At 42.5% G+C, this 26,935-nt stretch overlaps 1 protein-coding gene across 3 annotated transcripts; it reads right to left on the minus strand.

Moving 5' to 3' along the window:
- Positions 1 to 1,440: 1,440 nt before the first annotated feature.
- Positions 1,441 to 26,530, minus strand: clcn1b (chloride channel, voltage-sensitive 1b). Of its 3 annotated transcripts, none has more exons than XM_047598473.1 (23): positions 26,018 to 26,530; positions 15,488 to 15,701; positions 13,689 to 13,820; positions 13,438 to 13,566; positions 13,163 to 13,296; positions 12,680 to 12,757; positions 10,486 to 10,564; positions 8,797 to 8,922; positions 7,268 to 7,352; positions 6,984 to 7,085; positions 6,455 to 6,539; positions 5,708 to 5,863; positions 5,520 to 5,589; positions 5,317 to 5,427; positions 4,691 to 4,904; positions 4,471 to 4,604; positions 4,129 to 4,295; positions 3,962 to 4,046; positions 3,786 to 3,868; positions 3,470 to 3,514; positions 3,252 to 3,356; positions 2,748 to 2,834; positions 1,441 to 2,446 (listed from the first exon to the last, which is right to left on the minus strand). In XM_047598473.1, exons 1-23 carry the CDS (start codon positions 26,066 to 26,068, stop codon positions 1,982 to 1,984), a joined length of 2,937 nt encoding a protein of 978 aa, XP_047454429.1. In that variant the 5' UTR covers positions 26,069 to 26,530; the 3' UTR covers positions 1,441 to 1,981. The 3 variants fall into 3 exon arrangements, with proteins under 3 accessions (XP_047454429.1, XP_047454428.1, XP_047454427.1); XM_047598472.1 differs by lacking the exon at positions 26,018 to 26,530 and adding an exon at positions 21,216 to 21,357; XM_047598471.1 differs by lacking the exon at positions 26,018 to 26,530 and adding an exon at positions 18,479 to 18,583.
- Positions 26,531 to 26,935: the final 405 nt, after the last annotated feature.

Raw genomic sequence — 26,935 nt, forward strand, 5'->3', positions numbered from 1 at the left:
ACAGTAATCCTTGTGCATATGCTTTGACGTAGTTTTGGGAAGGTGCAAATAATTCCATTCTCACACGTTCGGCCGTTTGTCTTTCGAGACTTTGCGCGTGTTACATCTTTTCTCTTTGGTCTCTGGCCAGCCCATTTGCGCTTGACAGACTGTTGCCAGTGAACTGGCTGCTGAGTGATCCAGTCTGTCACCGCTTTCCAAGAAAGGATTCCTCTCAAGTGTTTTTCAGGGACTTTATGGCAGCAGAATTTTAATGACAAATTCTCACAGACAGGCCTCTCTATAGGGACTAACTGCTTATTTGTTCAAGTTCACTGGTGGCCTTCACTGCAGAAAAATGCTCAAAGATATTTTCTTTTACGAGCTTGAACACTCATTCTCATCTTCTGTAACCGCTCGTCCTCTAGAGGGTCTCAGAGGGTTTCAGGGGGCTGCTGGAGCTTATCCCAGTGGTCACCGGGTGAGGCGGGGCAGGGTACACCCTGGACAGGGACCTTGAACACTGTAGTAGTAATTATATTTTCTTCCCCCTGCCCATGTCTCTGGTTATCTCAACAATTACCAGATGAATTACCATAAAATCTTATACAGAAATGTTCCATTCCTTAGAGGATAAATCTAAATGACGCTAGTTATAACCTGATGTTTCCTCACCACCACAGTAAGATTGGCAGTTTTGAATTAAATGTCTCAACAGCCAATATATTTTCATATATTGTAGTCTAGAGCCATCGTTATTATTATTAGCCTAATATTTGCATCTTTGAATACTATTCTCACCAGCTTCAGACCAACTTTAGTTTGTTTTGATGTTAACAACAGGACAACAAGTAATATGATCCATTACATAAGTAAAAGTAACAATAACACAGTATAAAAATGCTCCAGTACAAGTAAGAATAATGTATTCTGACATAAACTTAAGTATTTTTACTCTATCAGTTGTCACTTGTGCACAACTATGACTGTAAAGGGGCATATATAGCCCATGTGTATAAATATATAAGATATGAATTTGTTGATGCAATTACAAGAAGCATTTAGTTTTAAGTTCATATTTTGTTGGATATTTCAGTTTGTTGTCTATGACCCTGTTCCTCATGTTAAAAATAGAAAATGCTGCTAAATATTGTCATTCCTTAATAACATGTAGCCTAGTGGGAGAGGAGTATAAAGTAGCTTAGCATAAAATTGAAATGTGTTACACAGAACATACAACGAGTAACATCAAAACTGTACTTTAGTACAGTATTTGAGTAAATGTACAAATATTTTCCACCACAGGTAATGAGGTAATAGATCTGTGATAACAAGTTGAACTAAAATGTCAACACTGGCTACGTGCTAAACATCATGTTAACGTTATCCGCGTGAGCATGTTTAGCATCAGCTTGGTGAGGCTACTAGCATGAGCTTTATCACCGCAAATGATTCAAATAATTTAGTCGACAATTTAAATATTTATTATCTTTAAAAATTACAAACTGGTAAAATTGATTTAAATGTTAACCATACAGGAAATACATGATAAGTGTATCGTATATTTTAAAATTAGCCTCAATCAGTAAACTTTAAACGTATGATCGCTTTGACCTCTAGGTCAAATTAATTAAGCTCTTATGAATTTAAATATTATCACAGAATTCATTGCTGTCAGCTGCTCAAACTAAAGAACTTAAGGAAATTAACAGATATTGGTGCATGTAATGATGAGCTGCTTTCAACATGTCCAAGATACGGGTGGAAGTTGAATATTAATGATATGTAGGACTGAAAGTGATGGTCTGAGGTTCAAAAGACACAGGAAGGCACCTGAGAGTTTAAAGAGTGAAAAAATGAGACTGTCATTAGAGTAGAAAAAAAACTATCCTGTACTACAAGTGAGCTTTGTGCTCGCCGCTCGCTGAGAGCCAAGTGTCTCTGGGGGAAAGGAGAGTTATCAAAAGAAGGAAAACGTCTTTCTTCTTCAAACCCAATTCTCCTAGATCGGCTCATCGGACTCCTCGCTGTCCCCCTCCTCCTGCAGGGAGGACAGTGTGAGGACAGGGCTGGTGGGAGACACAGGGGAGGCAGGAGGTGAGGGCGAGTTAGGGGAGGACGTGGAGGGGGACGCTGCGTCCTGAGCAGTGTCTTCAGTTCCTCTTGCGGTGGCGGAGGTGCCACTGGTGCTCCCCGTGCTGCTGGGTGAGGAGGGAGCCGTGTCACATCCGGAAGCTCCTCTGGAAGACGATGTCTTCCCTCTTGAATCCTCTCTGGACTCCTTCCTCGCCAGCCCCCCGTCTCCTCTGCTCCCCTCCCCCCACAGGTCTCTGTCCCTCGTCGGAGAGGATGGGGTGGAGGACGGGGGCTGGTGCTTCTTGGCTTTCCTGCTTGCATCTCTGAAGCTGGCCAGAGGGGGACGGAGCCTCACCCCGCTGCGAGTTGAGCCCTCTATCGCCTTCTGCAACTGTTGGAAGAGAGGATGGGGTTGACGTGTGTGTGTGGAGGCAAAACCACAGAGAAAGAAATCATGAGGAGGATCACTAAAGTGAACATTCAGAGAGATGATTTGTGGGGGCGGTTAACGGAATAACCACATGAATCAGAGCGTAAAATGTGAGGCACCCAGTGACACAACGACTGCCCACACTGTGAGATCATCACGGCTCGCTGTCATGCCACATTACTGGCTCATATCAAGAGAGGAGCCAAAAGACACAGATGAAGAAAAAAAAAAAGAAAAGGGAGAAAAAAAAAGGTGATTTTACCTCTTTCAGTGCCACGACTCCCACCAGCTTTCCAATACTGGTGACATAGGCGTGACTGAGCCCCAGCAGAGAGAACAGAGTGTGGGTCTGAGTAATGAGAGAGGGAGGAGGACATGATCCAGTCAGTGTTAAATGTGTTGTACTGTGACTGTGTTCTGCTTGCATGGCTGCACTGTTCCTCATAAACAATTTCTCTGCAAGTAAAAGAGGGAAACGACGACACAAAATGTAGGATTCAAAGCTTTATGACTGTTTATAGCTTTAGAAAGATGGAAGAAGCAGCAGCACAATAAAATAAAATTGATATATTGACTTTTACTGGATGCAACTATTCCCCCGGTGCAGCTCAGTAACACGTTTTATCAAATCAGGTTTTAGAGCAGTGTGTGTGCTGAGCTGATCTAACCAGCTTATGAAATATAGATAAGCAAATATCTCAAAATTGCTTTTTAAAAATCTGGTAAATAAGAGAAGAAATTGTGAATCAGCTGAGGCTGTGGTCACCTTGTGCAGAGACGTCCTTTCCACCAGCTGGAATGGGGAGGGATCTATGCGTATCTGCTCCATATCAATTGGTTTGTCGAGCTCTTCCTCTTCCCAGGTTTTGATCTGCATCAGCCAACCACAAGGCACAGAGATGGGCTCGTATTAGACAAAGTTTCTAATTATCGGTTGAACTGATTTGTCGGTTCATTGTTCGCCGAGTCCAAAGTGTACAGTACCTCCTGTGGGGACATGGTGTCAGTCAGGGGAGGGGTTGTTGTCTCCTGATGGAAGAGGATGAAAGAAAGAGATGTTGGGCCGACAGATAGACAGTATGTCTGCGTCAGCAGCTATACAGATAATGACGTGTCAGCTCGGCTGTGCGTGTGCATGTTATACTCCACCCAGCACATTAGTGAGGTTGGCTCCGGCTGCCCTGCTGGACTGATGCCCCTGTCTGAGCTGTCACTGCCAACTCAGCCGCAGATCCCTGATACACTGGTCCTTTGAGTTTTTGGCCTCAAAATGATGAGTGTGTGAGGCTGATCTTGGTACCTGAGTTTCAGCCTGGCCTGTCGAAGACGTGGAGGAGAAGAGTCTCTGAAGGGTCCTCCTGACAGACGGCAGCCTGCGCTTGTCTGAGAACACGTATGGCAACGAATGTCAGAGGAGAGGGAAGGTGACATTTGACGGGTGCACCGTCCACATTTGCAGCGGAAATTGCATGGTACCTGAGCCTGTGTGGTTGGTGGAGGGCTCCTGGGGTTTGGGGGGTGGGATGGGTCCGTTACATTCTTCCTGCACGGGAGCAGCGATCTGGGGATTCAGCACAGTGAGTTATGGTAAATTTTAGAAACTTAAAATTACACCCGGGAGTCAGTTAATGGTCTGAGCTCACCTCTCCACCCTCCTCGTCTACGAAGGTGAAAGACTCCCAGCTGACCTTAGAGCCTTGCCCTGGTGAACTCGGCCCTCTTTCAAAGACTCGCCTTTCCGGAGAAAGCCACCAGTCAAAAACGGCCTGAAGCTCTGTTCGCTCAATTGAGCCCAGAAGAATCATAGATTCTGCAGACAGGGAAGTTTCAGAAAAGTAGTTTGGCATTTGGGGACATTGTCAAAAGTTACATCAAACATCTTTTCTGTTGCTTTCGTGGTTAATAATAATAATCGTGGTTAGCATAGCTTAGCTTAGCATAGCACCTGGAACATGCGGAAGCAGTAATAATGATGGTCATCGTACCTTTAGAGTCGACCAGGGGAATCGTTTTCAGTGTTGTCGTCTCGAGCAGATGGTTTAACTCCCGATATGTGGATTCAGAAGACAAGAACTTCACTTTGCGCACCATGATGTCCTCCACGAAGATGTTATATTTGCTGGAAATGTAGAAATACTACAATGAATTCTCCTCATCTGTCAGTGCCAGCTGTGTGGAAAATACAGTACGGGTTACCAGCGTTACCTGATGTGCCCGAGGGCCAGCTCAGGCAGGTAGGGCAGCTTCTTCACCTGGATGATGGAGTCGTAGAGCGAAGGCTGTAGACCCTGAGCCACCATGTTGGCTAGGATGACCGCCACCATCATGGGTAATATGTGGGATATTTGACCAGTCAGTTCAAAGCAGATCACCGCCGTGGAGACTGTGTGTGTGACAGCTCCCGTCATCGCTGCCGCACCTGACAGAAAGCAGAGGAGAGGGTGTAAACTCCTCTGTAGTATTAATTACCTGTCTGACTCTTATGTATCTGACAAGGAGCCTATTTGATCTCAAACACTGTGCTACTTAGTGCTATTTAGGATGTGTAGCAGGACACTGGCCCAGCACATGTAATGAAGAGGAAAAGTATTTCATCTGTAACCATAATAACCACCAGTTATGGATAAATCTAATCACGTTTGTGATATAACAGAGTAACAGTGGTTTTACCAAAACCAAAATGACACATTTTGGTGCCATTTTTAAATGTCTTTAAACATATTTTTTTCTAAAGCCGATCACTCAAAGCATTATTTAACCTTTCTTAAATTTACAACTCCTCAAGAACTCTGTAGGCCTCCAGTAACCCATGGATATGTTGGCGGACTGACCAATGACGGCGTAGCCTCCCGGCAGGATGCGGTACACTATCCCATCAAACAGAATTCCGTTTGGGAACAGAGTGGCCATGATCTCCCCTACGAGGCGACCGAAAGCAGCTCCTTGAGGGGAGAGATAAGACGCGCCTGGTAAAGACAAACTGGACCGAAGCTCACCAGGAGACACCGCACTCGAATTACAAAAATCCTCTTACCTAATATGAACACTGGCATGAAGGCACCCGAGGGGATGGGCATTGTGGTGGAAACTGCTGACATCCAGAACTGCAACACAAAAACAGGATCAAGGTAGGATGGAGAGCGGCCCCACGGGAGTTTCATTACACCACATGGTATATTTCAAGGCAGCGCCGGCTGTGCGGCAAGAGGGAAGGGGTGATACCTTCATGATGAAGAAGAGGAGGAGGATGAGAAAGACACTGACACGAGGATGCAGCCACGCAGAGGAGCGGCCCAGGGCGGCAGGACCAGGGTATCCTGAGATTTTGGTCCAGGTGAAATTATCAAAGAGGGAGTTGATGCACTCTCTGGGCATCAGCTATCGGAGAGAACAGACACACACACAGTGAAAATGGGTTTCCACATGTGCACATCAGGTCTTTTCAGGCCAGTAATATTCAATGATGTAAACAGACTAGATTATTGATACCATACAAGGTCTTCATCAAATGCTCAAAACAGACCCTCCAGATTTATTAAAAGAAAAGCAGACATACACAAGCAAAACTGTCAGATGACCTTTTATTTTTCTTCGCGACCCCTAATTATGTTTTTTGACTCCAAGGCTATTTTTAGTTTTATGCTAACTAACTGCCTCGAAAGCCTTCTGTGTAGACGCACAGATGGAGCACTTACTTATTCTGCTCTGCTACACAAGCGGCTCACGCTACACTTTAAGATTTCACGCAGCCTCCTCTGGAACCACAAATGCCCTTATACGACATTTCTGCGTGAAATTGATGAGCGGCTGCAATTAAATTCAATTTATTATGGCCTCCCTCGGCTTTAATATACACAACAAACCACCCAATCTAGACCCCTCTGACTTTTCATTCTTCAAAACTATCGTAAATAGTAATGAGCGCTCATGAAAAAGAAGTCAGAGAGCATGAGATTGATTCGGTCTCACCTCTCCAGCCATGAACTGCCCAAACCCAGGGGGAAACGTGAAGGTGGCGATGATCAGCGTCACAGCGCCTGGATAGATCAAACGGCTGGGAGAACACACAAACACGGACATAAACACGGTCATTAAGGGTGAACAGTGTATTCCGAGAACCCTGCAACACTTCCTGTCTCTGAGTGTGTAGCGCTGCTGATTGTACGGCCCTATTGGTGCCGCAGCTCGCTTTTCACTAATGGTGACGACTAATGTTCCCTGACTGCTGAGTCTCAGGGGACAAGTGAATTTTCCCATTGAGTGAAAAACCGTCTGAAAGGTTGTTAAGGCTTTGCTGGCCAGTGTTGTGAGACTGATGAGTTTGAGGAGTGCAGCTCAGAAACATTAAGAAGAATTGGATTTGAATGCACAAATGGTTTCAGTCGCGGGGAACAGTGTCTGCTACAGGAGTCCCAAAGCGGGTGAGCCGAGTGCCGCGTTAACGCACAGCAGCATGGAGAGGAGCGCTGTCGCGTCTGTTTCCGTGCTGGGACCTTACTGTTTGGTTAGGAAGCGGGTGAGAGCTGTTGGCCTTCTCATGAAGAGAACCACCTGTCTGTTCAGGTAAACAAAGAACGCTCCCAGGAAACCACACGAGATCCTGAAACATGAAACAGGAACAGGAAACAGGCTGGTCAAAGTCCTAGAACCGCATTTGTTTAATAACCATTAGACAAGGACTTATATTGGAAAGGATGCATCTATGGTGTGACCACATGCTGTAGCAGCTACGAAACAAACAAACAAACACACAGGCACGCATATACTCCCAAATACCCTTACCCTATTACTGCAAATGCAGGCAGCTCCTGCAGGTCAAAGGGGAAATCCATCCGAAAATTAGTTTTGAAGAGAGCTGTGATTGTGACTGAGAGGGAGAGGGAAAATGAAATAGAACAAAGAAAATCATTAACACCATAACAGAAGTGATCTCAATCTCATTTGCTCTCACATCATCTTGAATTAACGTTATTTTGGTATCTACAAGAAAATTGCTTTTCTACTGGGGCCTGCCAGGAATAGGAAAACCTTAGTACTCACAGACTGGTACAATGTGTGGGACTGTGGGAAGCCGAAACCTGCATTAAATGGTCAGCTGTAGCAGTACCAAGCTGTACACATTCACCCTCAGAGCTGAGAGCGTGCACTTGTTTGCAGAATGGACTCATGTGATGAGCAAAAGTTAAATGTTCATTCTTTTAGCTCAGTTTTTGTCTCCACCAGTGAAAGAAAACATCAGACTTTTTCTGTGACTGTCTTGTAACTTATATAAGGATCCTTAGAGCCTCACTGGTTTTGCCAAAACAACATTGTGAGAGCTATAAGAAAGAAAAAAGCACAGCTGTTGGATGGAAAACCAATGCGACAGAAGATGCTAAAACACTCTGAAGAGCTAACAACTCTCTGGTTGACCACTTTCACTTACATTCTCCATTAGCCCAACATAGCAATGCCCCTTCCAACATTATAAGATTAAATTAAATTGGAATTGACTTTATTGTCATTGCCTATGCTACGGTGCATACACAATAAAACACAGTTTAGCATCCAACCATGAGCAAATAGCAGCAAATCAACCCAGTAACGGGGTACAAGATGACAATTGTATAAGTACTTTACAATGATAATATAACAGTGTCAATGTAATAATAGTCTATAGGTATATATGTAGCATGGAAAGTGTAGCAACACAGTGTTATAGATATTTACTGTAAATGTTACTATGTAGTGATTCTGTAATAAAAATGAATCTGCAAATATGATAAAATAATAACGAATGTAAAATATTTCCTTTGTAAACTGAAACTTTATTAAAAAAAATGCATATGTATTGTTTATTTTTATTTTATAAATGTTAGGAAGATGTTGCTTGTAAGGACGTCATCAGGATCAGATTGGACTACTGCACATTCTTTGAACTGTATCTACACAGGAGCACATGTCTGGAGATTTTTATAGTGAACCGAAACTAGAGAAGATGAAGAGTTTGATGAATGTGATGAACATTATATTTGTGTATAAAGTAGATCCTGTATTTCGAAAAATATATAATCTGTTAAGAGCAGGTTGTGAGAATTTTACACTACAGTGCTGCTGGGTTGCTTTCTGTACTTGATGACTTGAAACATTTCAAGTTTATCTAAAGAAGCAAGTATTACTGAGCTGTCATATTCAGCTTATTTCAATAAAGTGCAAACTCAGCTGTCTTTCCTCTGCAGCGTGTGTGTGTGTGGTTGTGTGTGTGTGGATGTGTGTGCGTGATTGTGTGTGCGTGTGGATGTGTGTGTGTTGACTGTGCATTCGCTTCTCACCAGCATCCTTGTTCCAAACGGAGAGCACTCTGAATATGAAGGCGCTGAACGTGGCTGCAAAGTATCCCCGCCAGTAATTCCTCACCGCAAAGTAGGTAGACGTGACCTCAATACTGAACAACACCCCTGGTGACGGGGAGGGAGAGAAGGAGGAACAGAGGGAGAGGAGGGATTACAGAAAAAATGAGCATGGACAGTGGGAGGAATGAGAGGAGAGGAGAGGAAAGCAAGGGAAAGGAGCAAGAAAGAAAAGAAACGAGTTAAATAAGCCAAATGAGTCCAACAACACTTGACTCTTAGGGTGTAATTATGCACAACGGGAGAACAACAGGGAGTGAACGCACACTCAGACACAAGTAAACACACACTTACATGTAGTCTGCCTCTCACACACACACACACACACACACACATAGATTTAATCAGCATGTGAAGCAATAAAATAAACATCACTACCGTCAGAAGCATTGCTCGGAACAAGATAAAACAGCTGAACAAAGGCCAAGGAGAAAAGAACTAACAGCGTGTCAGCAGTGTATTTTAGAGTATGTTAAGTTTTTATTATGTTGTGCGTTATGTGCAAAGGAAAGATGGGAGTCTGATTGGTCCAGAATTCATTCTGCAGCGTTACACTGAACCCGAATATAAATATAAAGAACTGTCTTTATCAACAAAATGACCATGGATTCAGTCTGTTAATACATGAGGAAATAAGAGACATAAAGACTAACAGATAAATTAACAAAAGATGAATTAATAAAAATTCTCTAGGATATTTGGAACAATTTGCTGAGAACCTCAAAAACCTGTGGGGAAATGCACCGAGTACAACTGGTTCTGCTTTAAAAGCTGTGAGTGCTCACACCAAATATTATTAGGATTTAGTTTTGAGATATTTCTGATTATTCATCAGATTATTCCTTCAATTAGTAGATCATTTATTAACTATACATGTGTATGTAAATTTTCGTTAGTCTGACACAACAACAGTCCCAATAACAATAGTTATTATTAGTAATGATAATAGATAGTAATAATAGTTCCCAGCCACATAAAACAAACACAAAAACAGCAAATCTTACATTTACAAGAATATGAATGAGGTTGATGGCATTTTAGTTGGCTGCTCAACCAAAGACCTTGGTCTTTGTTTCAGAAAACAACACAAATATGTTGGTCGGTATAAAAATATGGTTTGTAAAGTGATTTGTAGCATTTTACCTGCCTATACAGAGGACATAAGTTTAACTTTGTGTTGTTTCTGAATGGGCTTTATACAGAAATGCTTTGTCTAAATAGAATATGTATGTATTTATATATTATTCGCATATAAATAATGAGAAATATAGGCTGAAATAATCTACTCCACCGCTTTTGCAAGGTCATAAAAAACAAATGAAAAGGATCATAAAAAGTAGTTTTTATCTATACGTTTGTGTAAATATATTATTATTATAAACCGTTTTCAGGCGTTGTAAACACTCAAAATGTAATATCAGTATTGGCCATCCACTGTGAGCTGAGCTGCAGTCATTACACAAGCAGGCAAAACAAGATCTAAGACTAAAATTACATTATTATTATTAGTCATTTTATTTGATATCCTGTCCAATGCAGCATGAATCCAGGACAGGGGGACGTTTGATGATGCAGTTCTGGTTAAGAGGCGGTGTGCGAGTCGTACCGTACCTCCCAGTGGAGTGCCGAAACAGCATCCCACCCCCACGGCACAGCCAACAGTCAGTATATCTGCGTAACCATAAGGGTTCTACTGACACAGAAAACAGAGAGGGAGAGGACAAAACGGGGAGGAGGTGAAGGGGTGACACAGAGAGTGAGGGATGAAAGGCGAGATATGATGAAGAGGGGGAAATTGGAGGTGACGAGGAACGTTGACAGAAAGACAGTAGAGTGAGGCGGGGAAAGAGAATAAAAGATCAAGGTGGGGAGGACACGTGGGGAGAGATGACAGAGGGGAAGCAACACGGAATAAAGTGAATAAATAATGCTCAGTGGAGAATGGAGAAAAAGTGATAAAGTGGGATAAAAATAATCACATGGAGAGAATACAAAGCTGAAGATGCACATGCCAGTGAGAATAATCAGACTAAGAGGAAGCAATTAAGCAATCAGGAAACAAACCAAGTGGTCACATCGTCCTTGGAGACACATCCCTGCAACTGATTGCAGGCTGAAAATTGAAGGTAGCAGACATAAAATACTTCCATTGATTACCCATGACCTTGAACTATAGGATTTCTTGTTGCTTTATAAGTTGAGTTACAGAGTGAATGCAGAGATGGTGGAGATGCTAAAAAACAAACAAACAGTAAAGGTCCTGGGAAGTCCCAAGTATGGCGATAATAAGATTACATTTTCTATAATTGTGAATAAAAACAAAGGTATTAAAAAATACAGTGTTTATTCAATACTTATAAGACAGGCCACTGGTTTGAGGTCAGATTTAACCTCCACGGTTGTGTTTCTGATGCTATTCGAGGAGGACAAAGCTGACCGCAGACCTGTGCCCTAGAGAGCATGGCGGGACTTGCCTCCCACAGGGGCAGCAAAACAGGTGGCCACTCCCACGGCACACGCACACACCAACAGGTCCTGGCTATGGGTACCATTCTGGGAGTTAAGGGTAAAGGGTGGAGACAGAGGGGACATGGGGAGGACACAGACAAGCGTGGATGAATGAGAACGCCAAGGAGAGACAAAGAGAGAGCGGGAAAGGAGGGAGAAAGGGATAAGGGAGGTCACTGTTAATACACATGCCAGACATAACCGTCACTCTATTAATACAGTGAGACACGAACACAGATGAGGTGCAAGGGGGCAAATCAAAACAAAGGCACAAGAGAACCAGGGAGGGGAGGTTTGCGAGCTGGGTGGGAGAGACACGGATGGAAAACGATCACAGGGTTCCCACTTTCTCTTCAGTAATTAACTTTACAGAGCGAATTTCAGGGACTTAAAAGTGTCACGTTTTGGTCAAATCTATACACAGCCGAGGCCTCATTATCAACAGAGACACTGTAAAGCAAGGAGAGGATGGTGCAAAGATAAAATGGTGTATTGAAAAACAGAAGGATTAGATATTATATGTCACTTTCAAGGTGAACCAGTCATTTTCAGAATAAAACCAGCCTATAGCCCCTCGCTAGCTGTGCTTGGTTGTTCGGAATGTAGACAGGCTATGGCGTGGAACAGTGTGCTTTAAGCTAAACATTAGCATGCTACCATTAGCACGTTAACATTCATCATCGTAGTTTACAGTCAACATTTCAGCTTGCCAGTGAAAGCAAATAAAAAAATCCATATCTCTGATTTAAGCTGACTCTCTAATGTTTCAACATTAGTCATTTTATAACAAGAACCAAATGGCAAGAAAATTAAAAGCACAAAAAAAAACTGATTAGATACAACACATGCGAATTTCAAATCTCTGTGAGGCAGCTAGGAATTACTTTAAGCATGAGAATTGTTAAAATTAGCATGATAGCATTAGTATATCTATCTCCAGCTAATTTTATAATGTTCTTATGCTAATTTTAAAAAGAAAAACCTGCAAACTGTAATGTGTACTGTATGCAGTGTGCTGATACTTGGCAGGTAGCATGTTTACCATGTCTACCATGTTAGCATGGTAACATTGCTAATTAGCTCAAAGCACAACAAGGTTCATAGAAATGTGTTGTTTGTTAGGTATATAATTTTTAATGTCGGTGGGAACCCTGTAGTTGCAAAAAACACAACAACAAAGCAAGTTACGACAAAAAAAAAAAAAAAAAAACTGCATTCATTGCCATGTTGACTGTGGTCAGTAAGAAGATAAAGGTTACAGCTACTGTAGTCTGTTTTGCTCAGGGCCTCAGCTTACCTCATAGACTCCGGAGAAGATGGACATGAATCGACTCAGCACTGCGGCACAGATACTGGCAATGTGGACAAACGGACCCTGGAGGTGATGGGAGGATGTTACCGACACAGAAGAGCGACATGTAATGTTATCTGCACAGACGGAGACTATTGTTGGTAAAACAGAGAATCTAAACTGGGACATGTTGTTATCAGAACAGATAAATCACTGTGTAATTGCTGGATGTGACAGTTGCCCTGCTACTGTAATGGGGAAATGAATGTACTCTGTTGCTGAGGACTTGAATAATGTGCCCCAGTCTGGGGAGATGAGGGTGAGGGGAAAGACATGACAGAAGATGATTTATTACCCCCCAGGCTTGAAGAAAGAGCAGAGCAAGTGACGGAAAAGGAAACGAAAATAGGATGTTTATGATGTTGAATGAGTGGAGAGCGACAGACACTGAGAACGGTACGTAAAAATATGAAATGTGAGTCTGTTTACCTCTTTGCCCACTGGCATCCCACTACCTAGGCCAGCGGTGAGGCCGATGACTTTGGCTATGAAAGCTTTGAGCGTGAGATACTCCTTTAGCACTACACCTCTCAGGATGGTTTTCAGCTCAGGGATACCTGAACCTGTAGGAAGACAGAAAAAAAAAAGATTTAGGAGAAGACAAAATACCTGTGGAAGATGCAGTAAGGAATGAAACCACACAAAAAGATAGGAGAGAACCTGGTGAGAGGATGAGAGAGGCTGACAGGTGACGGAGGGCTTACCGATGGCCTGTGGTGAAACCAGGTGACAGAAGAGCGAGGCGAACATGACAAGGATCATGGGATATGTAACCCAGGCGAGGTACTGGAGCGCCACATTGCCCTTAAGCTCCCCATGCACCCATTTATAGGCTGTAAGACAGAGAAACACCACAATCAGACAGAGGAAAGGGCTTTTGAAGAGGAAGTAAAATCCTGTGCCATCAAACTGCAGACTTGACAGCACTAATCCCTGTTACGTTTCCCCATGGTACCTTGCAGGCTTTTGGCACTGGCGTAGTCCATACTCCAGCTGACCAGAGCCATAGTGAGGCCCAGAAGGACCAGGAATATCCAATCCTCCCCCATCTTTGTCACGATGTACCGCCGCACACGAGCCAAACAATCTGGGACAGAGAGAAAGAAAATAACGATTCACCTCAAACCCATTTATCACCTGATTTAATTACTGGCAGTCAGGTATTGTAAGAGTGCCTGAGAGGGCATCACTCAGAGGGATCATGGGCACAAGAGATGTAGTAAATAAACGCAGAATGATCTGACATTCAGTCAAATATATGTATGCACAGTATTTGAAAAGCCTTTTTCAAAGACAAACAAATGCTGAATACTACAACCTTCATGAAGCTCAGATTTAGTGCAGGTACATAATGTTGGGGACTTTCATGAAATATCTTGTACTGTTGTAGCAGAATCTGGGATTTGTATCTGATGGGTCAAGTTCAAAAACCTTTCCATAGTACTATTCAACAGTGTCAATTTGTTGGCCGCCTTGCGTATCAAGGTCCAGAAAGTCTTCAGCACCTTTAGTATGTAGCATGCTTTTTCTTTTAAAATACATTGTGTACCAATGTTTTGAAAAGACACCTTTTAAAAAATATATTATATAACAGTTTTAACTAACGCTGGCTGAGTAAGTCTCTCCATGACTAACATAACCTCACTAGACAGTTCATTTGCTACACTGGTGAAAATGAATGCATTCTTATATAACAGTCACGCTCTCAGTCTTAGCTTCATGAAGGTTACGGTATTCACTTATTTTTCAAATAACTCAGGGAGCTGTTGATTCAACCGTGTTTTCATTTTGGAGGCTGCGGTTTTTAGTGCTATTGAACTATATTGTGTTGCACCAACAACCCGTTTTAGTCAGTGGGCTAGTCTAAATACAATACAGTTGAACAGCACCACAAGTTACATCTTCCAAAATGATCTTACACACTGTTTCAACTTCAATTCATTAGTGTACAGTAATGTTATGAGCTGACAAGTCAATGTATACTGGATATTTTAATATCCAGTATACATAAATACATATATATATATATATATATATATATATACATTTAAGGCAAATGACACCTGTATTTAATGTAAGATCAATTTAAAATATGTTCGTGACAAAGCCAGCATTACAGCAGAACCTAGAACAGCCTCAAGAAGGTCAGAGAGCTGAATCAACACATCTGACCCAGTGCCAACACAGACACTTACTACATGACTGTATTTGTACTGATGTTGACAGTACTGTGTCTGACCTGTGTGATTACCAACAATACTAAAGGAAGAACATCTACTGACCAGTTAATAAATAACAAACTTTAAACATTGAACAAATGGTGTGAATTTTATATGCTGACTTAAATTTAAATAAGAATCCCCACCTTTGTGATGGGGAATACATTTAAACAAAGAGTAAGCTGAATAAATATAATCACTTATTTCTATAGATTTTGTATCTTTAGGGCTGGGTGGTGTGTATTAAGATACCGTAGAAAGTGTCTTGCTGCTGCCTCAAATCGAAATAGTTTTATTTCTAAGTGCCTCATGCTTCCAATTAAACTATAGCACCAGGTTATATTTTTTACAAGACCACTGTGTTTCATATAAAATCATAATGTGCCATCAGATAAGTATACTCTGCTGAGTAGTGAAACAAAACAATAAAGTTTTACATTTAAAATATAACTGAGGCAATATAGACTGTCACTGTGAGTAAAGCATCTTTTTAAATGAGACAATTAGATTCATGAGTTCACAGCAGTGATGTCACCTTGGCATTTGGAGTAGGGACGAGGCTTCTTGGTAGAAGACCCATGGCTGTGATGCGACTCCAGCGTCAGGTGATGATGATGATGCCGCCGGCCCTGGCCTCTGCGGCCCGTGGTGTTGTCTCCTGCCTGTCTTTTCCATTGTCTCTCTGTCAGCAAACGGGCAGCCTCCCGTCGAGCAAAGTTTCCCAGCTGCTCTCTGTACTCACCGTACAGCTGTAACCAAGGGGCAAACGCTCACAATCACTACGAAACAGGAAGTCAAGAAATCACACGTTTCTTTGATGGTAAGTAAAGCAAAACAACAGGAAGGAGAGAAGGGGACGAGAAGGAGGAATACCTCTGACAACTGAGCCTCTGGAGAAAGATAAAACTAGATCCAGTGCAAAGAGTCTTGAGATAACGAAAAAGAAGTGGGGAATGTGCGGCGTGTGTGTAAGGGATACACACCAACCTGAATACCCTGGCAGACAGAAATAGACAAAACGGGCATAGAGATCGGAAAAACCCCTCCCTGAGTGGAAGCAGAGGCTGGGAAGGAGTCCAGAGATCCTGGAAGACATTCCACATCTTCCTCTTCCAGACTTAATGTATGTTTTACATATACAAGCCAAGAAACGAGCACGGACTCTAACTGCACACTGCACACCTGGTCACACGCCTCATGGTCAGTTTGCACCGCAAACCATAGAAGCTGTAAAACACTCCGCTGTCATGATATCAGATTTATGCTTCACGATTATCGTGGACAAAAAAATGGCACAATAACGATATTATGGCGTCATCAACAAAAATGTGAATAATAACGGCAAAGTCAAAGAAATGCATCTTTAACATTATTCATGTGATTTTCTCTCTTTTGGGAGACGGATTACGCTCCGAACAACAGTAGAATGGAAGAAAACGGGCAGATGTAAAACACACACTGTGTTCAAGTGGCACTGGATCATTTACAGTGTAAATGTACACCAGGAGTGCCCAAGTGCTTCCCAGTGGAGGGCCAAAATTGAATATGGGGGGAGGGTCGTGGGCCAAAATGTTAATTTTGCGGTCATTAAGTTAAATATGGATATATATATATATAGCATGCACATGCAAAATACACACTACTGAATTAATTACTGAACATCTATCTGGCTTCTTTAATGTGCGCCCCAAATTGGGCAGCCAGGATTTACACGATATTATTATGTGCACATTTTTAACACAATATTGAAATTTCATTTTTTAATGCAGCGGTACACCGCGACAGCTCTACCGCAAAACCGAGAGGAGCAACAAATGTGCAACTGAAACCTACAGATCACATGCATCCCACCACACAGCAAAGCAAGAGGCTAAATCATGAAGGGAGCTGCCAGCCACACATTTCTGTCTCATGTTCACACGGGGAAGGAGAGCTGACACATCCAACCACGAGGCCCCACCAGGATGAAGGATCAGCACATAATGATGCTCTGAGGGCAATCAAACAAATACGCCACAACAATCTGCAACGTCACCTGCTGTGAAAATGTAAAAATGAAAGTGAGTGCAATCAATCTTTTGGTGCTTTTTTTTCTCTTTTCTTCTCTTCTCCAGCCTGAGGGCACGAAAACACAACTTCACCCAACCAGTCCACTGTAATAGATGATTCACAACGGCCACATGACAAAGTGACTGATATAGAAGTTTATAATTAATACATGAATACGCCACATAGCAGGTGGCTGTGCAGTTACTGCTGGAGGCTTTTCGAAAACATTTGATGCCTCTAAACCGTCTCGTAGGTTATTTTAAATCTCGTTAACCACAAACCGTTATCCAGAACACCGCTGCACCGCGAGCAGCGCATTACCCCTGTCCTAACTGTTAGACAACAGCAGAGGAGTGATACGCCGCACAAAGAAATGCCAACAGCTCACATCACACAAAGGCACAGTTGGAGATTACTTCCATAAATCACTTTTTTTTATGTTATTTTTATCGATCCGCTTATTTTACTTTAGTCCGCTGCAAGAATCATGAGGCTTTAAGTGTTTACACCACAGATCAGAGAGATTATAAAGTAAGTTAAGGAGCTTTTTTTTAGGACAGGGAGCTGAAATAAAATTAGACTCAATCCAATATTTTGGGATTTTATATTTTAATTATTTCTTGCAGCCTTGTTAAATGACTGTCTGACAATGTGCGCTGTCTAATCAATCAAATTTCAATCTTTTAAAGTCAGAGTCATATAAACCTACATGAATATGATTAAGTTTAACCTGTGTCTAAGAAGTTAAATGATTTGGATTTTATAATTATTTAAAGGACGTTCAATCGGGACAATAAAACTTTTTATAGAGGTTACGGAAAATGAAATCTGAGACGAGGAGCAGGCTCAACATTTCAACTTTGTTCCAATTAATATTCACTTAAGTTGATGTTGTTTGTTTTTTGCTCAACTTATATGAGGTCCATGAATTCGGCTGCTTGAAGAAAAGATGAATGATTTATATTCATTAAAATGGAGACATAATTATATAATAATCAGTTCAGTCATATCTCTACTTGGCTCTACTCTATTTTTCCTGCACTGAAAAAAACAATAAAAACACACAAATGTGAACTAAGAAACTTTTACCTTTGAAAAGAATCTTCAGATTTAGTATATTTACGCATCAGTAAAAAGGGGTTACAACTGATCCTCTGTTGAACTCGGCTGGTGTAAGAATCTTATTTGAATAAATGATCAAAAAAATATAAGTATAATGTTATAAGTGTATATAATGTATATATATGTATATAAAAGTTAGTTTTACTATTGCTTGCTTCTACAACTATCTCAGTATTATATAAAAGACCTGGCCTGTGAATGTACGCAAATAATTAAACCTGTTAGAATAAAAAAGATCTACTGTAAGAACTTCCAGAGGTCAGGAAAAAAAATAAAAAATAAAAACAACCATGTAATTAAGTCCTGGCAGAATGAACATCCGACCAGATGGAGCCTTAGGTCCTCATGTCTTTACCTGTTCCTCATCAGCTGTCGTTCGCATGGTGTGGCAGCAGCTCTGTCCCTGTTCTGTCTCCTGTCCTACTCTGCAGAAAAACCCAGCCACCTCCAACGCTGCAGCACTACACATTAACACCAAAGCACTAATCCATCAACATCATCAAACAGCCACTGGCACCAGGCACCATCAAAACCAGGGACGTTAACAGGAACCTGTGCACTGTTCACAGGGAGAGGAGAAGAAAAACTAAACATTTTATCTTCCAGGCCCCACCACAACCAGAAGGAGACCAAATAAAAAATATATAAGAATTATGTCCCGCAACACCACAGGACTCATGAGCATTAACTGAATATCGCCCTTTTTATTTCAAAATGTGATACCTGTATTACCCACAATGCAATTTGTACAGCCTCATTTCACTCAATGGTGCCTTCAAATGTGGTTGTGTTTACGGTGTCCGTGACGAGGTAACATATCAACGGACCTCTTTTCTGCTATTCCCAGTTTTTGTTGACTTTTTCAGAAATTACAGAAGTGAATGGTAAGTTAATATATTGCAGGGGTATAGGTCTCTACGTTTTTTTTGTTGTTGTTGTTGTTTTTTTAATATATATGAGTATTGATTCCCAGCAGCCTCATCTTTTCATGTCACCTTTGCGTTTCCTGCATGTTATCTATTTGTTAGATAGCTTGTTAGCTTTGCTAGCTTTGTTAGCTTGTTAACAGTTGCCTTGCAGCAGTCTTTTCACCCTCACATGGACAATGTCGCCATTTGAATTCCAAAAGTTTTGCGTATAAGACTTCTCTAGTCGTAGCCATGTGAAGGCAGCAGGAGACTCAGGTTGAGTTTCGCTAGCAGCTGCTAACGTAGCCTTGAGCTTCAAGCTTCAAGTGGAGATGAACGACTCTCAGAGGTCTGGTAAGACTTCTTTATAGTTCTTACAGAAAAAAAAGCTTTTCTAGTTAATGCCTTAGTTTCTTGACATTTTTTAAATACATACAAACTAAACCAGGAATTAGAAATTCATTGTATTATTAAAAAAGATAGATAGATAGATAGATAGATAGATAGATAGATAGATAGATAGATAGATAGATAGATAGATAGATATACAGCTGAGTTGAAATATAAGACAAATTGCAAATTCTAAATACTGACAATCACTACACATTTTAGTTTAATTCCATGCTATAGAATTAAAACATACAGTACTGCACATGAAACGTATAAGAGCTGAAAAAGGTCATGGTGCAGAATTCATTTCAAACAATTAAGTCACTTTGTATTTTTGCGTGGCTTTGCACACAATCTCGGTTGATGTCACCTTGGACGCACATTGGAGAATCTGTGAGGGACTTCTTTGTATTCTTGTGGCAATTAATATACTACGGAGTAGAAATGGTGACATGGAAAGACAAAATAAAAGACAACAATCTCAACTGGCAGCGTGAGAAAGACGCTGGAATCTGCGGGTCGTACGCGTCCGCTGACTTTAATGTCTTCATCTCTCAGCTTTGTATTTGCATTGTGTCACAGTGTAACCTTGTGCATCTGTTAAACAGCGAAACCACAAGGCCCTAAAATGACGTCAGCAGCAACCGTTTCTCCAACTTTCACACGCTTTTATTTTAAAAGATTCTTTCTTTTATTCCTTTATTTTTTATTCCACCCCAGCTACTTGGGGTGGGCTCCCTCTACCCCGCTTCTTATTTTCCTGCACTTTCCTGTCTCTAATCTCTCTATGGTATTACTGCACGGCTCTGACACTTAAACCTCTCATGATTAGCAACTTTTGTAAAAAAACGAAGCTGCTACTGTTGAGTTTATTGCAAGTCTCACAGGACTGAGCATGGTTTTCAAAAATGAAACCCCTTCCTCATTGTTAGGAATGAAAACCTGTGTTTACATTACGCTACGAGGAGCTTTGAATTCACACGCAGATCTGTCCCTTTATGAGACGCGTATAACAAGATGACACACGGTGTAAAGCACACAAAACTCCAGACTCCTAAACAAAAAGAAAACAGGCTTTCAGGGGAAAAGAAAGAGAGCTTGAGTCGCTGCTAGTAGATGCACAGGTTGAAGGGCAGCGTGACTTTGAGAGGTAATTAAAAAAAATAATGGCATATTACTGCATCCCTCGTGAGGGAGAGTCAGCGCTGCATATTCATAAATATCTGCGCGCACTTGTGTGGGTTGTTGAGTAGGCTGGCTTTGTGTTTGTGTGTTTGTAAGAGTGATAAATGAAAACGTGTGTGTTTTATGTGTTCTGTGTGTACGCGTGGAGGCCTTACAACAATAAAGCCCTGTCCTGAAGCACAAGGTTAATGTTAAAATCTGACCCGCTCACTGATGGACAGATCAGGAGATTACACCCCCACCCGCCTCTCAACACACACACACACACACACACACACACACACACCAGCACTACCACGCAGTGCACACACATTCCACGAGTGCGTGTCTCCATATGCACACACTAATTAACCAGCACAGTAACAATTCCATGCCTCATCCAAACACTGTTCAAGCTGTCATGTTCTAATTAAGGCATGTCGATGTGGCTAAAAGAGAGAAACAAACCAATCTGTGTCTCATGTATGAGTCCACTGAGTTCCACTTTACACCGTGTAATGAAGGAACTTCAGACCGTTGGGGCCCTTTAATCACTCTTGAACCTGCTGCAAAGTCACAACCACAATGCGCTGAACTCTCAAATGCAGTATAAAACATCGCAAACCTTACCAGAAACTGATCTATATTCAGAACTGTCTCAAAAGTGTTGATCCGCTCTCTCATCTTTTTAGCTGCTGCTCCTGCGAGTCGCCGCTCACTTTCTTGCCCGCTTCTCCAACTCCCTTTGGCCCCCTCTCTGGACGTGTGTGTCTTACATGCGTCCTTCCCTGCCTTTGCTGGGGCTGTGGACGCTGGCCGTACCTGCTACCTGCTTCCATGCAGTGTATCTCCGGTGACTGACAGGGGGTTGGTTGGCGCCACGCTCGCACGCATACGGTGCACGCACACACACACACACCCACACACATGCACCGAGGGGGAAGCAGTGGAGGTTAATACAGACACTTGAAGCTTCACAATGAATTGTCAGCAGCTCTTAATTCAGAGGCCTAGATTCTCAGTCGGGCGGCCGATCCAGCAGATTCCAGCAGCAGGATCATAAATGATAGCGGGCAGGCCGGACACAGGCTCAAGGTATGACAATAATACGTGCTGACTGAGAGGCCATAACCATATTACCTAGTGTAGGACGGGTGGATAATAATGCACTGCGCTTTTAATTGCCTGGAGCATAAATGACATGCTTCATTAAAGCCTGACTGGGCTCTGGTACATATACAGTATCATGTTGTTGTTGTTGTCTTAGTACACAATAAAAACATTTTTGGCGCCAAATCCTTAAATCTGATTAATAAAGTTCTAGTTATGAGACAGCACGGCAGGGTGTTTTAAAGTGTACAGCACAGATAATGGATCATTAAATTATAAAAAAGCCAATTAAACGCTACGTTCACGTGACGGATCTGTAAACACATCAGCCGTTACTGATTTTATTTGGATAGTGATATTAGCTTGTTATTATATTAGTTTGGCTCCGTTTCTTTACGTTTATCTAATGCGGCTGTTCTCCAGCTGTGAGGACTTAAAGTGGGTCACTCTGTGCTGTTCTGCCGTGACCCAGTAGTTCTCACATGGTTTGTGGGCCCTTTGGGGACCAGGGAGCTGCTGCTGCTGCTTATCTATCCCAGAGGGAAGCTGTTGCACGGCTCCCCGTATCTTTAGTGTTTCATTTACCTTTGGGTGCGTTGTATTGGATACTCATATGTGAACACTGCTATCTATGAATTTAAAGTGCTGCTGTCTATTTTGTATTCAGAGCCTCTCACTTATGTACGCCGGGGCAAGAACTAACCTCCAGTCTGTGTATGAGCAGGTTCACAAAATGAATGGAGGGTTGGAAGCAGCCTTGGGTTTCGTGTATCGCGCTCCTGTCAGCCTGGGAAATGCTACAAATGTTCATTTTAAAATATTTCTCCTTGTGTTTCTCCTGCCACATCATACTGTATGACCTTCTTGCAGCCAGCAATTCTGTATATTCCAGTATTCAGTGTTATCTGTAGATATATTTGGAGTGAAAATTAGAGTTGTGGAGAGACATGGAGCAACATGCAACAAAGGTCCATAGTTTGACTTGAACGTACTTAGGCCCGTCCCCGTGATGTTTATCAGTTTCCTTCTTAATGACAATGTCTTTTAAAGCTATGATTTTAAAGCTTTTATGATCATTTTTTTAATTCCTGCAGAGTGTGGCCAAGTATCCTGAAAAGTTCTTTAGAAATAAAATTCTTATTATTCTAACTGGATCTAACATTACGTAATAGTTCCTGCATTTGATTGCTTAAATTTAATAATCGTCACTTCTTAAGATAAATACTGAAATGAACCGTGGTTTTAGTGGGAATAATTTACAGTTTTATTCATTTATTTTTCAGAATCTTGTTTAGGTAATTTGAACATCACACTCAAGGGTCATTTTTGTGTTTCCATTACAAATAAAATAGTAGTTTCCTGAAATCTTACATTTATAATTTAAAAATCATACACATCCACCCAGGCACCTCCATGAGACACAGTTAAACACTGGAAATCAGTCAAATGTAGCCTGCGCTGGCACAGATACTTTCTCCTACTTTCTCCACCGCCTCACCTGCGTATGAACCCCCGTGGCAGCCTTTCACCTTTCTCCTTTTCTCTTCCCCCTTGGACTCTCCCTTTCGCCACCCCTCGGCCCCGTCCACCCTAACAACCCCCACCCCTGAGGTGAAACCTTACTCGTCGATAAATTTAGCAGCAGTGTGACCCGATGTTCACTGACACACTTCTACACACTTCTCCCCTCTCTCTCAGGCTGTTTGTGTCTCTTTCGGCCCATCTCTCCCGGGAGGCTTGTTGCACCGACAGATGGAGGGCTTTAACCTTTACACAAAACAATGACAAGTTATTGACACAGTTAAACAACGCGGCGCTTCGTCTCGAAGCTACTGATGGAGCGGCTAAACGTCTAATCATTACATTCTAACTACCCCTGTAATTGAAGCGACACGCTCGGCGACTGATATCATATGAAATTTAATGGCTTAATCGTCTACATCCCCGTCATTCCAGTCTGCGAGACATTTGGCAGGTGAACGTTATCCCTTTTAGTAGCCTGTAACATTTGAGACTTATGAGATTCATTTCACCGCTGTTGACGTTCTCACGGACTGAGTCCCGTCTCCTCACACAACCTCCTTTTTAACCGCATCCATCACATATATATTGTAACACAGAGCCATCTGTATCAAAGCAGGCACCAGCGTACGGTGCGGTGTGGCTTTCTACAGTAAACACACACGTGGGCGGTGATCTGTTCTCGCCACCCCGCCGCACCGTGTCTGTCAGCGAGACACGAGTCCACAGAGGGAGCTTCCTCTTTGTTAAGGTCGGGGGTCAACAACAGTTGTGTTACTTGGAAGTAATTACAACTTTACGAGGCCAAGAGGCACTAATTTGATGATTTGCAGGTCATCAGGCGTCTGGACTTTAAGGTTGAGCTGAGCTAAAACAAATGGAAACTGAGTTAAAACTTCTAATTTAGATAATCTTACACACGCACTCTATAGGTCCACAATTTCTTAGTATTTCACAGAGTTTTCTCAGGAAAAGCGAACTGTCAACACAGAGCTAGTTAAGACTTTTATTAAAGCCTAATTTCAAGCAAGGTGCAATTTAGACATTAGCTGACTGACAGAAAGTGGTACACTTTCCAATTAATGACTCCCAAATGATTTCTAGTGTAACCTTTAGAGTCAGGCACTGAACAAGCACATCATCTTTTCTTTGATGAATGACTAATTAACAAATATTAACTTTGAGCTTTTATTTCAATGACATTTCCATTAGATTTGCATTAACACCACGGCTCTTTCCAGGAAACAAGTTAACAAATATTCTTACAGAGAACTAACTTATTTTTAACACCATGACTTGCTCTATTTGTTGTTTTTTCTCCTTTTAAAACACGTTTATTTTAAGCTGTTGCACGTCACGGTGAATTCCTGCAATGTTGCAATGCAGCGGCATTTTAATACCGTTGTACATATCTGGTTCATGCAACAAGATAAAAAACAGCGTTCTCAAATGTATAATTAAAATATAATTAAAAGACATTTAAACATAACGGGAGCACTATCATAGCGGCGTGCATCTGTGAACCAGGCGAACTACCAGCCTGTAAATTTATACACTGCTACATCCTGCACCTGATCAATAAATTATATTAGGAGGATCTATTAACAGCTCGACACATAAACTCCACAAATCCTCCCAGGTTCTAATTTCTTCTATCATGCACCCGGATGACATCGCAGCTTTCACACCTGAGAGATGTGTGACTTTGCGGAGACGTTAGACTTGTAAACAGCGTGATTAATTGACATTTCTTTTTTATATCTGACCGCCCCACCTTCCTCCTCCTTAAGGAGGGCTGCAGATTTAAGATTCGCGTTGGGCAATCATTCACCTTCTCAAAGGGGAAGAGGAGGATGAAAAAGCACTGACACAGTGTTGTTGAAACTCGCTTTGTCAGTTCTGCGTACTTTATATACACAAACCTGCTCCCGGAGCTTCGATGGCTCATTGTGTCAACTTGTAATTCACAGCATCAACTCTGCAGAAAAGAGCACGTTGATGCTCCGAGTCACTTTCGCGTCCAGAGCAGAGAATGATGGTCGAATGCCACCGGACGTGAAGATGCTCCTCATTCTGGCTGAGCGTTTAAACAGATGAACTGGAAGATATAGTGGCGTGACTTCATTTCACCACGTACATCTAACCTGTCTGCTCAGGTTTCCCGTATATTGGTATTTATATCCGCCGACACATGAAAACAGCGATGTCTTTACAAGGCTGCACACGCAGGAGGCATAAAGCAGTCACACATGGCACAGCTACATACTTCAAGATATGATCTGGCAAAATAAAAACAGTGGAACGCAAAGCTTGAGACCTAAATGAATAATATGGTCCCTGTTTTCCAATCCTCGCCTACGCTCAGCGTTTTGTAACGTGGGCGGCGTTAAACTGTGAAGACCACTGAAGTGTTCGAGGGCTGTACAAATAAATCCGACATTAAGTTGCAGAAACCTTGCTCAAGAGCAAAAGACAATGGAGGAGAAGCATGAAGACGGCGGAGACGAAGTGTCCTGATCTGACGATACGCACGAGGCGGACTTTGCGTGATGCAGCAGGGAAGCGTTACAGACAGAAAGAACTAATGCGGCTGATAAAATATAAATGGCCAAGGGGGGTGGGAGGTGTGGAAGAAAAAGCAAGGAAAGGCGAAACTGAGGAAGAGAAAAGAACGGCTGGGGAAGGTGAAGCGACAGGTGAGTTGAGGGAGAGATGACAGAGAAGCAGGTGTAGCAGCAGAACACGAGGAGTTTTGAAGAGAGAGCAAACAGGCAGGTAAAGGAAGATCGGGAAAGACCTACCAGGGTCTGTTGGTATCTCAGAGCCTTCCTTTGCGACGCATCTGCAGCCATTGACACGCTGTCACTGATCCAAAAATAACCTCGCTGGACACCCCAGCATTTCCAATGGCTTGGGCAACACCACACACACACACACACACACACACACAAACACACAAAGACGCACACTCGGGTCTTATATATATACACACTCTTTACACCAGGTCAAATAAACACACAAACATCTTAAGTTTCTCCGAGAAACTCAATCCCAAGAGCACTCGTCGCGACGAGAAAATCAAAAAGCACACATGAGGTCCTCCCCGAACGAGCTCTTCTCCAGATGATCCAGAGGCTGCGAGCCATCCGGCTCCACCGCACGACTGACGGGACACACAGACAGAAATCAGACAGGCAGACAAAGCAGAGCAAATCTGATGAGGCACTGAAGGACGCAGTGCTTTCCTTTATTAGAACTGCAGACACCTAATAACGCGCGCACACACACACACACACATGCGACTTGTTGCCCTATGCAGCACCCTCCCTGTCAGTCGGCCATTAGGTGTGTGTGTGTGTGTTTGGATGGCCGGTTCATGTTTGGACAGAGGTGGTGGGGGTGGGAGTTGGTAGGGCAACCCCCCCCCACCACCACAACCCCCCCCATAGGGCTGCCCCTGCAACGTGAGCAGGAAGATGCACACAACCCCCTCTGACAGCTCACACCTTATCAGCCAATGCAGCAAGGCAATCCCCACAACGCTCACATGGGGGAAAAACACCACCTAAATGTGCCCCCCCACCTCCACAGCAGGTCCAGACATCCAGAGGAGCTGGTACAGGAAGTGAGCGTGTGCCGTGCATCATTCGCCGAAAGCTGAAAAGCTCACGGCCTTTGCGTGCGCTCTGCACCCCGACAGAACCAGCAATCCACTCAGA

The sequence above is a fragment of the Mugil cephalus genome, chromosome 11 (genome assembly GCF_022458985.1).
Source record: "Mugil cephalus isolate CIBA_MC_2020 chromosome 11, CIBA_Mcephalus_1.1, whole genome shotgun sequence".
Lineage (NCBI taxonomy): Eukaryota > Metazoa > Chordata > Actinopteri > Mugiliformes > Mugilidae > Mugil > Mugil cephalus.

Excerpts from the sequence above, each read along its gene's own strand:
- clcn1b (XM_047598472.1), bottom strand. The coding sequence starts at position 21,269 with ATGAGAGAGCGGATCAACACTTTTGAGACAGTTCTGAATATAGATCAG. Across the intron at positions 3,515-3,785 it reads CAGGCCAGGCTGAAACTCAG|GAGACAACAACCCCTCCCCT; the intron begins GTACCAAGATCA and ends CTCTTCCATCAG. Across the intron at positions 3,357-3,469 it reads ACACCATGTCCCCACAGGAG|ATCAAAACCTGGGAAGAGGA; the intron begins GTACTGTACACT and ends TGGCTGATGCAG.